Source organism: Desmodus rotundus, chromosome 7, assembly GCF_022682495.2.
Source record: "Desmodus rotundus isolate HL8 chromosome 7, HLdesRot8A.1, whole genome shotgun sequence".
In the NCBI taxonomy this organism is placed as follows: domain Eukaryota; kingdom Metazoa; phylum Chordata; class Mammalia; order Chiroptera; family Phyllostomidae; genus Desmodus; species Desmodus rotundus.
The window spans coordinates 48,804,335-48,821,336 of NC_071393.1; the positions used below are offsets into that span (position 1 = coordinate 48,804,335).

A 17,002-nucleotide genomic window follows, 5' to 3' on the forward strand; every position below is an offset into this window, starting at 1 on the left:
CCAGAGAGTGTGGGGGACGCAGGCTTCCCTAGATTAGGTTGAACCAAAGTGGGCAGAAGGAAGCAAAGAATGAAGAAACAGGAAAAGTCCTTAATCTTAATCTGATAGCCAACGGTTATTTTGGGTCACTGTATGGAAAGCTTTACGTGTGTTACGCCTCTTAAAAGTTTGAATAAAATGCCTGTTTTTCCTGATAAGGAAATTGCGTCTGGGGATACTGTTACAGTCCCTAGGTCTTGCCAGCCTAGAGACAGATCAGACCGCGTGCAAGGCTGTACTAGAAGAGAAAAGCGACGATGAGACAGATGAGGCAGACATTAGCCTCTACACCTGGTCCAGAGCTTGTTAGTTTAAGATGTGGTCTAGGGAGCAGTGCTGTTTTTGGTTGTGTGATATTGTCCAACTTGTTCTGCTCTACCTTCATTGCCACCAGAAATATCTTTGCAAATATCTTTTCAAATTATAGCTCATAAAACATTTTCTCACAATCTTACCGTTAGACTTGTGCGAGAAATAGAGGGTGGAGGAACCGGATGATCTGATCCAAGTTCGTTTATTTGATGCTGCGCTTACAGGCTGACTGAGTTGGGATCCACTGCAGCGTTGGTGCGGGGGTGGGGTGGGGGGGTGCCGACAGGGCAAGAGTCGGGTTTGTAGGGGGATAGGGGAGTGGTTAGTCTCTTGTTCTTGTGGGCGGGTGCCTCAGGTTTTCAGGATGTGAGCGGGGAGAATAGGTTAGGTAAAGGGCTGGGCTGTTCCCAGGTACAGGAGGGTCAGCCGGATCAGCCATTGTGGCTGGCACCAGGTGTCTATCATGTGCAGTGGGAGAGTTTTGATTAAGCCCCGGGCTACCAATTGAATTGGGATAACTTGAGTGTTGAGCAGTCCAGAGGGTTGGAAAACTGGCCTGACTGGGTCATGAGCAGTCTGGCAGGGTGGGAAACTGGTCTGACCCTATCAGTTATGGATAATGCTTGGATTCTATCAGCCAGGCATCCTCCTGGCACCCCTCCTGGCACCAAGCATTAGCAGACCAACTGTATTTAACCCCAGCCACCATTTTAATTCACCCAACTTTTAAATGCTCCTTTGATGTACGATCAGGAACCTAGGCCTTGAGGATAAATCCTAGAACAAAGTAGTGTGCTTCTTGCTTCTCTGGAGCTTATAAACTCCTCAGGGAGCAAAGATCATTCATGTACTTATTCATGCAACAAATATATTTCTTAAATATATTTTATTGGTTATGCTATTACTGTTGTACCATTCCCCCCCTTCACTCCACTCTGTTCTGCACACCCCCTCTCTCCCACATTCCCCCTCCCCCACAGTTCATGTCCATGGGTCATACAGATAAGTTCTTTGGCTTCTACATTTCCTTACTATTCTTACCCTCCCCTTGCCCATTTTCTACCTACCATTTATGCTACTTATTCTTGTACCTTTCCCTCCTCTCTCCCCCTCCCACTCCCCTGTTGATAACCCTCCATGTCATCTCCATTTCTGTGGTTCTGTTCCTGTTCTCATTGTTTGTTCAGTGTGCTTTTGTTTTTGTTTTAGGTGTGGTTGTTAATAACTGTGAGTTTGCTGTCATTTATACTGTTCATATTTTTCATCTTCTTTTTCTTAGATAAATCCCTTTAACATTTCATATAATAAGGGCTTGGTGATGATGAACTCCTTTAACTTGACCTTTTCTGAGAAGCTCTTTATCTGCCCTTCCATTCTAAATGAAAGCTTTGCTGGATAGAGCAATCTTGGATGTAGGTCGTTGCCTTTCATGACTTGGAATACTTCTTTCCAGCCCCTTCTTGCCTTGTAAGGTCTCTTTTGAGAAATCAGCTGACAGTCTTATGGGCACTCCTTGGTAGGTAACTGTGTCCTTTTCTCTTGCTGCTTCTAAGATTCTCTCCTTGTCTTTAATCTTGGGTAATGTAATTATGATGTGCCTTGGTGTGTTCCTCCTTGGGTCCAACTTCTTTGGGACTTTCTGAGCTTCCTGGACTTCCTGGAAGTCTATTTCCTTTGCCAGATTAGGGATGTTCTCCATTATTTGTTCAAATAATTTTTCAACTTTTTGCTCTTCCTCTTCTTCTGGTACACCTATAATTTGGATGTTGGAATGTTTACATATGTCCTGGAGGTTTCTAAGCCTCTCCTCATTTTTTCGAATTATTTCTTCATTCTTTTCTGGTTGGATATTTCTTTCTTCTTTCTGGTCCACACTGTTGATTTGAGTTCCAGTTTCCTTCCCATTGCTATTGGTTCCCTGTACATTTTCCTTTGTTTCTCTTAGCATAGCCTTCATTTTTTCATCTAATTTGTGACCAAATTCAACCAGTTCTGTGAGCTTCCTGATTACCAGTGTTTTGAACTGTGCATCTGATAGGTTGGCTATCTCTTTCTCACTTAGTTGTATTTTTTCTGGAGCTTTGATCTATTCTTTCATTCGGGCCTTTTTTTTTTTTTTTTGTCTTGGCTCACCTGTTATGTAAAGGGGCGGAGCCTTAGGTATTCCCTAGGCAGGGTAACGCTGGTCGCTGCACTGTGAAGCTGTATGTGGGGGAGGGGTCCAAGAGGGAGCAGTGGCGCTTGCTCCACTCTGCCGGACTTCAATCACTCCCTCTGCTACCCACAATCAAATTGGGCCCCTCTGGTGCTGATTCCTGGGTGGGTGGGTTTGTGTACATTCTAGGACCCTGTGGGTCTCTCCAGCGAACTCTCCTGTGAAGCTGGGAGTTTCTCCTGCTGCCACCTCAACCCCCATAGGTGTTTTCAATTGGTGGTTTGAGGCTTTATTTCCCGGAGCTGGATCTGGGTTGTGCAGTTTGTCACCTGGTCCACCAGTTGCTCTCTCACTGGCCAGCCGCACCTTTGCCCACCCCGCTCCACAATCTGCCACCTTGCTGGGTCCACCAGCCGCCGCCTTGCTGTGAGTCCTCACTGCTCAGCTGCCCATCTCTGCCCCTCCTACTGGTCTGGATGAATTTATCTCCTTGGTTGTCGGACTTCCATACAGTTCGATTTTCTGTCAGTTCTGGGTTTTTTTTTGTTTTTAAATTGTTATTGTCCTTCTTTTGGTTGTGCGAGGAGGCACTGTGTGTCTAGCTGCGCCTCCATCTTGGCCGGAAGTCCTCATTCAAGAAATATTTAATGAGTGCATGTTATGTGCCAGATAGTATTCCAAGAACTTGGATACATCAGTGTACAATATAGATCTCTATTCTCAAGGAGATTGGGAGGAAAAAGAGTATGGAGATAGAGGACAAACATTAGCAAATTAACTACCATGTTAAAGTGAAAGAGCAGAATATGCCACCCCAAAATGTGCCAGGTTGGCATATGAATTATTTGGAGCTGAATGCAGTTAAGACTCAGCAGATTAAAGAAAAACTTTTAGCCCTGACCGGTGTGACTGAGTTTGTTGGACATTGTCCTGCAAACCAAAAGGTTACCGGTTCAATTCCTGGTCAGGGCACATGCCTGAGTTGGGGGTTCCGAGCACATACAAGAGGCAATCGATTGATGTTTCTCTCCCTCCTTTTCTCCCCCCCTCTCTCTGTAAATAAATAAATATTAAAAAGAAAAGAAAAACTTTTACCTCTAACTACTGAAAATAATTTAGTTAGGGGGCCTGGTCAAGGAAAAGAGCTATTAACAGAGTTAACTTTTCTTTCATTTTTTAAAAATTGAACTTATTGGGTGACATTGGTTACTAAAATTATATGCCTCAAGTATACAATATTATAGTACATAATCTGAGAGATAACTTTTTATCTGAAAGGCTTACCTGCATGGAAGGCAAAAATCTGATTACCAAATATCTGCTCTTTTTTAAAAAAAGATTTTTCTAATTTTATTTTTAGAGAGAGGGGAAGGGTAGGAGACCTAGAGGGAGGGAAACATCGAGTGATTGCCTCTTGCAGACCCCCAACTGGGGACCCGTCCTGCAACTCAGGCATGTGCCCTGACCCAAAATCAAATCAGCAACGTTTTGGCTCACAATTCTATACTTAATCCACTGAGCCACACTAGCCAGGGCAGTATCTGTCCTTTCTGTAAATTGTCCTCCATTCATTTGAAGCCCCGGGTCCCTATCCCATTCCTTAGTTAGGACAGCATAGAAGTCTCGATTGCCTAACTTCCTTTGATGTCTCATATTTTTATGGAGCTCTTATATTCATGAAATTAAACTTATTTTTCTCCTATTAATCTATTTTATGTCAACTTAATTAGTAAACTAGCCAACAAACCTGAAAGGGTAGAAGGAAAACTTTTCCACCCAATATTAGAAACAGAAAAGTGCTATCGAAAAAACAAAGTAAAATTAGGTAAGAGGGATGAAGACTGACGAGTATTTCTTTCTGATTGTTGATGAGCATACTTGATGTCATTGATCCGTATTAGAATCCTATGGCGTAGGCAGTACATGAACCAGGAGAATGCGCTAACAGTAGATACTAACACCAAATGAAACCGTGTTTCTGTTATGTAGCAGCTAGGAATGAGCGGCCAGAGAGGAACTAAAGCAGGGCCCTTGTCTAGTACAAACTAATAAAGAACTTAAAAAAGAGAGACATGTCTCACCCATTGATTCAGCAGTCCTGAGCCCCGTCTAATAAGATTGACAGGTGTTCCGAATATCACAAGCAAAATTATAACAGCGTAAGAGGAGGGGAGCCCTTGAAATTCTGTGTGTATTGTCTCCACTAGCTGGGAAAGAAAATCTTGTAATTGTTCCAAGGTCTGAAAGGGAGAAGGGGAGGGGGAACCTAGAAAGTGAATAAAGCATATAACCCCTGAACCCCAAGAGCTGGCACACTCAGATTAGCTGAGAGCCCACTTGTGGCCAGGTAGGTGCACAAGTGTATAAAACAAACTTACTAACAACTTTGTTTTCTCTATACGTAGGGTAGTCAAACTAGCTGGGTGCCTGCCTATAGTTTTGTGCTTAAGTGTATCTCATAAATAAATTTGCTATCTCATTTCCACTGTACATGCTGTGTCTCACCTGAATTCTCTTGCAAGCAAGGCAAGAACTGAGTGGGGAGAGCCCCCTGACTTGGGTCTCCCCAGTACCATTTCCATGAGAAAATGCTTTTAAAGTTAACCAAAACCAGGATCTATTTCTGTTTCCAAAGGATCTGGTATTTGGATTGTGGACAATTTAACATAGTCTACTTTATGGGGTGGGGGGAGGGAAGAGGAATCATTAAAATGCCGTGTTCAACATTTAGTAGGTACTTAACGAATGTTTCCCTTCCAGTCTTCAAAATATTCTAAGACCACCTTGGCTGTGTAGCTCAGTTATTTAAAGCATCTATCGATATTCCAGGGTGGTGGGTCCAATCCCCAGTCAGGGCACATATAAGAATCAACCAATGAATGCATAAATAACTGAAACAACAAATAAATGTCTGTCTCCCTTCCCCAACTTCTCCTCCCTCCTCTCTAAATTCAATAAATAAAAAAAATTCAAAATATTCTAAGACCCCCATGTTATTGTAGTTTGAGAAATCACCTTATTAAGTGCTTACTCTGACCTCAGTGATGAGCTTGGATTCCTTCTGTTCCTTGATGGTGGTGATGAAGGGAGAATGCAATTGAGACTTAAAGGACCTGACTTCATATATGGGAAATTTTAATGCTGGAAAAATGGTTGCAAAATTACACTATTTAGTGTTTTCGAAAGCTTAGGTGGAGCTTTTATGCTTGACTTATGTGATGATCAAATAAACTGATCTAAACATTAGAAGGGACATATAGGAAAAAAAAGCCACTATAATTCTGATTATGGAACATGATCTTACATTCCTGTGAAAGGATATGGGGAGTTGAGAGGTTGTCAGCAATTTGAAAAAAACTTAGTATGTTAATTTTGAGGAAGCAATGAATTAATTGGAAAAAACCTGCTTTGTCAATTATTAAGAAAAGAACGAATCTAATGCTAAGCAACATATTTATGCCAGATTTGTCAAATTTAAGAGGTGCACTCATCTAACATATGTATTTGCACCTTTGTAATTGTTTCACATCTGTCACAGATTTTTTTAAAAGATTTTGTTTTATTTTTAGAGAAAGGGGGGGGAAGAGAAACATCCACGTGAGAGAAGAACATCAGTTGCCTCTCTCTACTAAGCGCCCCAGCCTGAGACAGACTCGCAGCCCAGTCATGTGCCCTGATGGGGAATCCAACCTGCCACCTTTCCCGCTGTGGGATGATGCCCAACCAACTGAGCCTCACCTGTCAGGTGTCACAGATTCTTATGCACTTCATTCCACAACGACGGTTGCTTTTCTGAAATCTTTAGCACCTTTTCCCGTTCTCCTAATCCTCAGATTAATTTGTGTTTCCTGGTTCAAGCATATCTTGTTCTTTGCTTACTCCCTTGCCCCTTACACCCCTTCTGGTAAACTTCCTGGTGGCAAAATGGCTGTAAAGCTTTTTGCATACCTAAACTTAATTCAATAGGGATTGGGATGATTTCTCAATGTATCTAAAATGTAGGGCCGGAAAAATTGATATATTCGCTCTCTTTTTTTGAGAATTTTTATAAGTATTTGAGCCAAGTTGACATGCTGAAAAGCAAGATCTCAAATGCTCCTTATTCACTCTTTTTACAACTTTTCATATTGAACATATGGCAGGAAACGAACGCTTTCGGTGAAGCAAGGAGACATTCTTATCGGTTCATCTAACTCAAGGAAGCTCCTTCCGTCTTGCGCCACGCCCCCCCGCCCCCGCCCTACCGCGCAGCACGAGCGGTTCCCCCCCGGGGGAGGAACCCGGTGCTCGCAGAGCAGCCGGAGTGCGGGGATAGAAGGAACCGGAAGTCGTTTTTCCGTCCCCCAGCCCAGGGGCCGGATTGGGTCTCCGAGGGTGTGGTTTGGTTTAGTTCCGGCAGCTGTCAGACTCTCCCGTTGGGCCGGAGGGCTTGGCAGCCCTGGGGTGGGCTCTCCCGGTACCGGCTCCCTCCAGTACCAGCCTTCAGGAAACTTATTGACTTCCGCGGTCTCCTAGCGACCAGGGACTGGCTACTGACTGGGGGAGCGGCGGCGCATTCCGCATTCCAAATCGCTCGGGCACTCTCCGGGACCCCGGAGCCCGGCCCAAACGGGAGCCGAAAACCAGAGCTTGCAAGAATAAGCAGGAAATGGCGGACGAGGCGTTGTTTTTGCTTCTGCATAACGAGATGGTGTCTGGAGTGTACAAGTCCGCGGAGCAGGGGGAGGTGGTGAGTGCTGCCACAGGCCCTGGAGACCCTATTGCGGTGACACTCTTTGCTTTCCCCTCAGTTCTTTCCTTCATCCCCTGTCCCATCGCCACGCAACGCCTCGCGATGTGTAGACCTGCAGGTCTGCCTGCAGGTATCCTAAGTCCTGGAACCTGTCAGCTGTCTTCAGTCGTTTATCCTCTTCTCTTTAGCATTTTCTACTATTTGGTACTTTTTTTTTGTCCATTTCCATACCTGTGTCCTGCAGGCCGCAGATTTTCTTACTGTTAGTGTTGTCTCTACCATAGTTTACGGCAGGGTCCCTTACTTAATTCTCCTGCCATTTCCAGCACTTCTGAGCCACCCACTGCGCAGACCTGCTGGGGGGAGAATGCTGTCCCTCCCGCCTTTATCCCAAACCCTTAATAGCACTCCATGCAACCCGAAGACAGAAGCCTAGTGAAAGTTGAGGTCAGAGCAAAAGAAGTTTGCAGGCATTACTATAATTAGGAAACAAATTAATTAATTTAAAAAATGTTTAGTGCCCACTATGTTAGAGCTAATTTCTAGGTGCTGGTGATATACTAATGAAGGAAAGAAAGGCCCCATCCTTGTGGGGGTTACTTCTTATATGTGGCAATCCTTATTTACGCATTGATTCAGAAAATACTCAGTTTGTATTGTGGGCCTGACACTGTCCTCGGTGAATAAAATAAAACCCCTGTCTCACCGTTGTTGGGGAATAGGGGTTTAATGAATAATTAAGGTATTTGATGGTAATTAGGTATAGAATCATGGCGTTGAAACAGACCTTTTATAAATAAGATATTCCAAAGTCATGCTCAAGTTAGAAGCCCTTTCTATAGTGCTGTTGATAAAGAGGGGTGGGAGTCAGGGTAGGAAAAGCATCCTAGGCAAAGGTGAAGAAAGCCATAGAGATATGAAAGAGTGTTACGTATTTAAATATGCGTAAGTACGCATATTTCATTGTGACTAGACTGAATGACCGAAGAGTGAAACATATTGAGAGCTAAAACCAGAAAGAGCCTGGTATGATTAAAGAATTTGGACCTCTTGGTGGAAGATTTAAAGAGTTTTTAAGAAGGGGTCCCTGGCTGGTGTAGCTCAGTGGACTGAGCATAGGACTGTGAACCAAAGGGTCCCTGGTTCAATTCCTGGTCAGGGCACATGCCTGGGTTCCCGGCCAGGTCCCCAGTGGGAGACACATGAGAGGCAACCGCACATTGATGTTTCTCTCCCTCTCTTTCTTCCTCCCTTTCCAATAAAGTCTGTACTAGAAATACAGTTAGTAGTCATAGCCCATCAGTGGAGTACATGGTTCTTTAGAAGAAAGTTCAAATAATGAAGCCTATGATGTACTTCTTAGTGGGATAGAAAAGGGCTTCAGAATATATAAAAAATCCTGCCCTCTTGGAGCTGTATTCTAGCAGCGTGGGGATGGAGGAATATGGCAATATAAAATGAGTAAAATGTATATATTGTAATGTTAAATGGTGAATAAAGTTCTCTGGAGACAACTTAATCAGGGACATGGGATGAGACATCAGAATCACTTTTAGAGGGCTTCTTAAAACAGACTGATGGTCCCACACCCAGTTTCTGCTTCAGTAAATTGGGGGTGGGATTACCACATTTGTCATTTTTACAAGTTTCCATGTGATAGCAGTGTTGCTGGTCTTGAAAAATCGCACTTTGAAAATCACTAGGATAGAGAGTTGCTGAAGGGGAATGATACTGCAATTTTAAAGAAATGGTTAGAGTGGGCCTCCTTTGTAAGGGTGACATGTGAGAGAAGGCTTAAAGCAGGGGAGTTGGTCTTGTGAATATCTGGAGGAAGAGCTGCCTATGCAAGACCCCTGAGACAAGGCATGTTGTCGAAAAAGCTGTTGTGTCGGGCATGTTTAAGGACAGCGAGGAGACCAGTGCAGCTGGAGAGGAGTGAGTGAACAAGAGTAGTAGAAGGTTGGGTTCAAGAGGTGCACGGTTCTGGATGGGATGGGTCTCTGTAAGTCATCCAGAGGATCTGGGGAGTCTTCAGCATAGGGACAGTATTTTAAGCCTTAAGACATGACGAAATTGTCAAAGGAAGAGCAAAGCAATTGTAGGGTTCCAGGCATAGAACGGTGGGGTCATCAACTTAGACACATCAAGAGCCAGAAAGCTTGGATAACTCTAAGAGACATTTTAATCAAAACAAGAAACAATAGAACTTAGTGATAGCACAAAGCAAATGACTGACTGAAAAAAGTCAAAGGTGATACCAAGTTGTTTTTTTATAGAGAATTTTATAAGAGTTTATTTGAGCCAAAACTGAGGACAGTTGCTGGGAGATCTCAAATGCTCCTAATACAAAGTTTTATAACTGAGGGGTGAAGAGGAATTGTTGAAAATGTAAAAAAAAAAAACAACCCCACAAAAAACATAGGGGGAGAGTAATTAGGAAGAGGCTTTGGGATTTCTGAAAGGTAATAATAAGCAACAGTTCCCTGTTTATCTTACTGCCTTATGAAAATGATTAGCACTAAAAAAATTTACTTTTTTCTTATAATGTTTCAACAAAGTATAAATGTTAACATTAATTTTTTTAGCTAACATTTTAAAACAATTTTGAATATCAACATTCTGACATTCTAAAAGTACTCAAAGCTATTATTTTTTAAAATAGGAAAATGGACGCTGTATTACTAAGCTGGAAAACATGGGGTTTCGAGTGGGACAAGGATTGATAGAAAGGTGAGCAGTCTGGATTTGAAAATTTTCTTCCAGGTAGGTTATGAACAAAGATGATCTATTTCAAAAGATTGCATAAAACTTGAGATACTTGAATTTTAATTCCCAATTTGTGGTCTTTATTTCACAAATTCAAATATCTTTTTAGGTCTTTGGTTATTTTAACTCAGTTATTCAACTTTTATGTTTTAATATCTGAAGAAAATGCATATTTTATGTTTTAGACTTTTTTCCCTGAAAACTTTGGTGTACTGAAACACCTATCTAAAATCTTGTTGCATTTTCTACTTAAGGTCCATAAGTTCATTTACCTATATGTAATTTTGTTTGAATGCATAGGGATGCAAGTGCTTTAGAGTCTGTTTATGCATGCAATCATCTTTCAATTTATAGAACAATTATTTTTAGTATTCCTTTCTCACTGTCTAAATAAGTAAACTCTATGGTTTATATAAGAAGACCATGATTATTGCCAGCTTTTTTGATTTGCTAAAATGAATTGTACCTAAAACTGCAGGTTACTGTTAGATTCTATCAGACCAATTTTAGTCCCATAACTGTTTTACAGGATGTGAATCCGTTGTGATGGGGTCTGCTTTGCTTGATGCTTATCACTTTATGACTCAATATTCAGTGCTGTTCTGGCATTTGGAAATTAGTTAACAATTGACCCTTCCTATTTTCTTTGGAAGAAAAATACTGAATTACTTCTAGTTGATCTTTTTAGGTTTACAAAAGATACTGCAAGGTTCAAGGATGAGTTAGATATCATGAAGTTCATTTGTAAAGATTTCTGGACTACAGTATTCAAGAAACAAATCGACAATCTAAGGACAAATCATCAGGTATTTAGATAAATTAAGACCTATTTTTTTAAGTCTTTTAATATAAATGTCCTATTTTAATGATTTACTTATTTGAAACTTAAAATAACTTCTAGTCAACTTTGTAATGTTTCTTACATCTTATTAATAAGTCATTTTTTTTCCTAATAGCATATAGTGAATAAAGACAAAGGGACAATTATCAGTAGTGATAGCTGTTTCTTTCTCCCCAATTAATAAGTTATTTTAAGTTTTAAAAACTAGAAGTGTCAGAATGATAAAGGTTTTAGGATTTGGTTTCTTACTTATGTTTTTGTAGTGGTAGTAATAGGGAGAACCACAAATACATCACATTTATGTCTTTGGAGTAATTCAGAAGTCTAATTTATAGAGCATGTTTAACTCTTAATCTTGCATTGTGTACTTGCTATCATTTTATATTACTTTGTTAATGTAAAAATTAATAGATTGCATGGAAAATTGTACATTTAAAATCCACTCAAGGGAATATTTAGAATGGATTTGGCCTTTTGATTAAGTATAAAAAAATGAAGAAAAATGTATGTAGTAGCTACCTGTAAAATTTATTTTTTCACATAATACCACCAACCTGAGCTTGGAAGCACTTGAAATTCTGATGGGAAGAAGTGACTGATTATTGGCTTTATAGATAGGAGTTAATAATATACAACTGCTAATTTTACCTGGACAAGTTATTTCTGATTTTTTTGCACTACACTGGGAGTTAAGGATAGGGACTGTGTCTTATGCATCTTGGTATGTGCAGTATTTAAAAGCATTGAGTAAATATTAGTGTTAAAAAATGCTGACCCATTTTTCAGCTTGAAATTGCAAAACTCCTTTACTTAGAGAAAATTTGACTAATGGAAAGGGGTGTTTTAATAACTTAGCTATTAAATTGGTTTCAAGAGGTAATTTTTAAGGACTGCAGACGACATTGACCTTGGATGTATTTTCTGTTTTTGGAACAGGGCATCTATGTACTTCAGGACAACAAGTTTCGTCTGCTTACTCAGATGTCTGCAGGAAAACAGTACTTAGAACATGCATCTAAGGTATTTAGTGGAATAGAAGATTGAGGGTTTTTTTATTATGAAAAGAGTAGACCATAGGGAAAAGTACAGTGCCAGGCACAACAGACTTTTGAATTTAAAATAGGTTTTACGTTCTGGCTGGTGTGGCTCAGTGGACTGAGGGCTGGCTGTGAACCAAAAGGTCACTAGTCTGATTCCCAGTCAGGGCACCAGTCTGGGTTGCAGGCCAGGTCCCCAGATGGGGGCGTGGGGGAGGCAGCTGATCCGATGTATCTCTCCCACATCCATGTTTCTCGCTCTCTTTCTCCGTCCCTTCCCGTCTCTAAAAATAAATAAATACATACATAGAATCTAAAAAACAATAAAATAGGTTTTACCATTGTTTTCTTTTGTTTCAAAACTTTGCTATGCAGTAGGAGACAGATGTTCATCATGTTAAAATAACATTAAATTGTAGCCAGATAAGCTTATGACCAATTAAACAGTGTAACTAAATGCCAATGAAATGTAGATTAATGGGATTTTTGAATATAGCTGATATGTCAGAAAGGATACTCAAGCTTATAAAACTCATATGAGCTCTGCAAAATTATTGACCTCGGAGTTTATACTTATAGTCTCCTTTGGATTAAAAAATTGTTTTATACATAGTTAACATTGTTTCTAAGAATACATGTTTTGTGTTAAGTATATCTATGATTCTGGGCTTTGTGTAGTTTTCATTTTTCAATCATACAGGAACAATAAACAAGTAGATGTGTTAAAGAAAGATGAATTTTTTTTTTAATTAAAATAATTTTTTCACCCTCACTTGAGGGTATTTATAGATTTAGAGAAGAAGTGGGGTGGAGAGAGAGGGAGAGAGAAAGATGTCGATGTGAGAGAGAAGTATTGATCAGTTGCCTCCTGTAAGTGCCCCAACTAGGGATTGAACCCACAATTTAGGTATGTGCCCTGACCAGGGATTGACCCTGCAGCCTTTTGGTGTATGGGTCACTGCTCCAGCCAACTGAGCCACCCAGCCAGGGCAAGATAACAAGTTTTAATGTAAGCATTCCTTTGAAGTGATTAAAATATTGGGGGCTCAGTGAAAATTGTGTATCTATCAGCAAAAATTTGTCCATACCTAAATCATCTAACACAAAGGCAGTATAGGTATAGTGGAAAGAACATGGGCTTGGAACCGGCTAAATCTAGATTTAAGCTAAGCTTCACAACTTACAGGTAAGTTACATAACCCCTCTGGACCTTAGTTTTCTCGTTAATAAAACTGGTCGTAGTAATCTCTATATTATAAACAATCTCTTAGCTTTGTTCCAGTTCAAAATTTCATGACTCTGGAGGTAATTACATATCAGTACCCATTTATGTATATTATAAAATAATAATATTCTATATTATTCATATATACATAGTATTGTTGAATATCATACAATATAAAAATGTAGATAAGCAAAAACTCCTTGGATTATTAGTTTTTTAGTTCCCATTCCTGTCCTGGCATTCTCTGCCGTAGCTCCGTCCCTTTCCCTTTCCTTGTGTCTGACAGGGTTTCTCAACATTGACACTGTTGATATTTTCAGCTGGATAATTTTTTGTTGTGGCACACTGTAAGTCTTCATCAAATCAAGATGCTTGGTTGTAGAAAGGAGAAACCAACTCTGATTGATTGGAATAATATTAGCTTAAAGAATTGATGGAAAGGCTTGGAAAACAAGCAAGAATCACAGGAGGTTAAAGCAGCCAGAAAGCCCAGTCATTCCACCGAGGGAGTCTGGTTGAATTATTCAGGCAGTACTGACATTAGACACAAGCTACCTTTCTTGCCTCTGGAACTAATTCTAACCTGTTTCCAGCTTGACTTTTATCACTCAGTCTAGATTCAGAGTCCTGGACTGGAGCACACAGTTGGCAGAGCTTGCTGCGGGTCATGATTTAGTAGCAAGGAGCTGGGAAATCTAACAATTAGAATTTTCAGTAATTTTGAAAAAGTTCTTCCACAACCCTTCTTTTTAAACAGGAATGACTTAATATTAAAGTTTAGCTAAATGTCATAGTTAATCATAGGTTTACTGTCTTAGGAAATCCTTAATATTTTTTTTTTTACATTTTTTGTTCCTTTTAGTATTTAGCATTTACATGTGGCTTAATCAGAGGCGGCTTATCAAACTTGGGGATAAAAAGTATTGTAACAGCTGAAGTGTCTTCAATGCCTGCTTGTAAGTTGAATTCACATTTCTTATAAATGTTTTTAGTTATTATTTTTCAGGTCCTTTTGTTGTTTTGGTTTTGTTTCTGTTAACTTAGAGGGCATTTAAAATGCTAAAACCATTTACTTTGACCAGTTTTAACACAATTGTAGTAATATGTAGCACACTTATATTCATATTCAATGATTTTTGAATTCGTAATGGACATTGCTTTAAGAAAATGTCCTAAAGAAATCCAAGTTAGTTCTAAAGGAAAATTTTCTGGTGTATTCTTTTCAGATAGCACATTTCCCTACTGAAATTTTTAAAAAAACTTTTCTATTATTTATTATGTAAATTTAGATAAAAGCCGGTCTTTTATCACTAAACTTTCAAAAGATCTTTCACCCAGAGCTACCAACCAACAATACAGTTGACTTGAGCTTCACTGTATTTCCTTTCTATTCATGATGATAATCAGCAGTGAAGTACCCAAAATATAAGGATTACAAAGAGAAACAAAGGCACTTATTCACCAATCAGATAATCATCCCATAAAAATGGAATTACCTTTATTGAATATAAGATTGTGAAAAGTATGACATAACAAGTTTCTTGATTAAAACTTCCTAAATAAAGCTGAAAATTGATGTTTAGAGTTGTTTTTCTTGTTGCTAAAATCAAAATGATTTTTCATGTTTTCTTTTTTAGGTAAATTTCAGGTGATGATACAGAAGTTGTAGAACATACTGAAATGCAAGGCTTCAACTGTGTATAAAGAGTTAAATTATTCCTGTATAAAGTATTTCAAGTAGCAATGATTTAATTACATTGTTGGACATTGGTGTTGATATAAGCAGTTTGCTAACTTGTATAATGAAAGATGTATTCTTAAGGAGGAGGAAGGTTGTATTTATCAATTTAACATACAACAAGTTAAAGCAGATAGAGACATTTAGAGTGAAAAAACCTGATTTCAAGTAAACACCAAGATGTAGGATCCTTATTTTAACCACTTTTGTTTGCTTAGAGTGATGTGTATTTTAACGACAGATGGAGAAGGAAAACTCGGGGTCTGATAAATGAGCATAAAGAAAAGTATGCACCAGTCAGAATCATTTGTGTAAGAATGAACAAATTTTGATTTTATGAATTTTAGTTATTAAAGAAAACAGCACACTAGACTTAATTTTTGTTATAATTTATTTTTATTAAGAATTTTTCTGCCTGTAGAAGAATTTCACTATATGCATTGTATATATGTGTAAGAGATGTCATATCTGACTGCCTGAATTGTTCAAAAAACGTAATTTCACTTTAATAGAATTTAGTTTTGCAGGGATCCATTAATGTAATAAAAGTGAAATATAGATTAGTTTAAATGTGAATTCAGTGACTCCACGGCCAAGGAATATTAAGTATTTTAGGAAGGAATTTTTATATTTAACGCCTGTTACAGTTTCAACTTTCAGCTTTTCTCTCCTTGTGTGGAAGTTCTGGTGAAATTTCTAACTTCGTTTATTCCCTAATTTACTCTTCCCCGTGGGTAGATTCAGTGTGTGGCGAGGGTCTACTTCCTAGTCCAGAGGGGTATGTTGTGACTGTCCTTACTTGGTGTTACGGGGACTAGCTAACTCTCTGGGGTCTCTCTTATGAAAGAACATTAAGCCCATTCAAGAGGGCTTAGCCCTCATGGCCTAATAATCACTTCCCAAAGGCCCTGCCTCCTTATATGATCTATCACCTTGGCTGTCAGGATTTGAACACATACATTTTCAAGGACACAAATATTCTCTCCATAGCAGAACCCGACATGCGGTGAGCAAGGGGAGCGCAGAATCCTACAGCCAGGGTTATCTGGTGAATTGTTTCCAAATCCGACTAAAATACAGATGTAGGATGGGAGTTCAACTCAGGCATCAGGCTGGGATTGGCACAAATTTGGGGGTCATAAAAGTTAAGAAACTAGACAGAACCTACAAGTTTTTCAGTGTTCTTGGAAAAATGAGTGCTATGACCAAATACATTTTGGAAATCCATCCTCTTTTGTAGATTTTTAATGCATATTAATAGCATGTTACAGGTTCTGGAGAAAAAAACAACTATTTAATACAGTATTTGTGACCACAGTACTATTTTTTCAAGAAACACAGCTCAAGTAAATCAAAAACTTAGGGCAATGTGGGAAACATTTGCTTTTGTTGTCCCACTTATTTACGCATTCATTAGTTGGTTCTTGTATGTGCCCTGACTGGGGATTGAACCCACAACCTTGGTGTATAGGGACAGTGCTCTAACCAACTCAGCTACCTGGCCGGGGCTGACTTTGCTATAATTTCCAAAATACTTTTCTCTCTGTAAACAGATAGTAGAAGCGATGATCTGAATCAATTCTAATGTAAGTCAGCTTCTAATTGGTTTATTCTGCTAAGAGACACAGGTGAAATAACCTTTTAAAAAATTAAAATGAATGAAATTTTAATGAAAGTACTACCAAAATTTAGTAAATGTTTAATATCCTCCTGACCAAAAGAAGTAATGTATATTTTATGTGAACAAAAAAAGTATAGGTGCAATCTAATGTATTTTGTCACTTTCCCACAGACCTGATTAAACTACCATTTGGTAGCTATTTTCAAAATAATACTTCTAAGTTCTATATTTAAAATTTGTCATTTCTCAACAAACTTTAGGCTTCCTGCCTCTGTTAAGAGTTGGGGAATGTTTTCTCTTCAAAACTTTTAATCGTGAATGCCTCAATAAATCCTATGGCTACACTGGTAGTCTGCACACTTTTTTATTACATTAGTGACTTAAAGTGTCTGTTACTTTTATTTGTCTCTATATTCCTGAAAAATATCCTTATGCCATGTTGAATCGTTATAAAAACGGGTTCTCAGTTACCTATTCGAGATCCTCCAGCTTGCTAGATGATAGAGCTGTAACTACATTAAAATAATTTCTTATAC

General features: G+C 39.1%; 1 protein-coding gene across 1 annotated transcript; it reads left to right on the plus strand.

Annotated features, from left to right (window-relative positions):
- Window positions 1–6,790: 6,790 nt before the first annotated feature.
- On the plus strand, window positions 6,791–17,001 carry TRAPPC6B (trafficking protein particle complex subunit 6B). The gene is made up of 6 exons (XM_024551291.4): window positions 6,791–7,235; window positions 9,901–9,968; window positions 10,693–10,810; window positions 11,782–11,865; window positions 13,970–14,063; window positions 14,745–17,001. The coding sequence occupies exons 1-6, from the start codon at window positions 7,155–7,157 to the stop codon at window positions 14,774–14,776; spliced, it is 477 nt and encodes a 158-aa protein (XP_024407059.1). The 5' UTR covers window positions 6,791–7,154; the 3' UTR covers window positions 14,777–17,001.
- Window position 17,002: the final 1 nt, after the last annotated feature.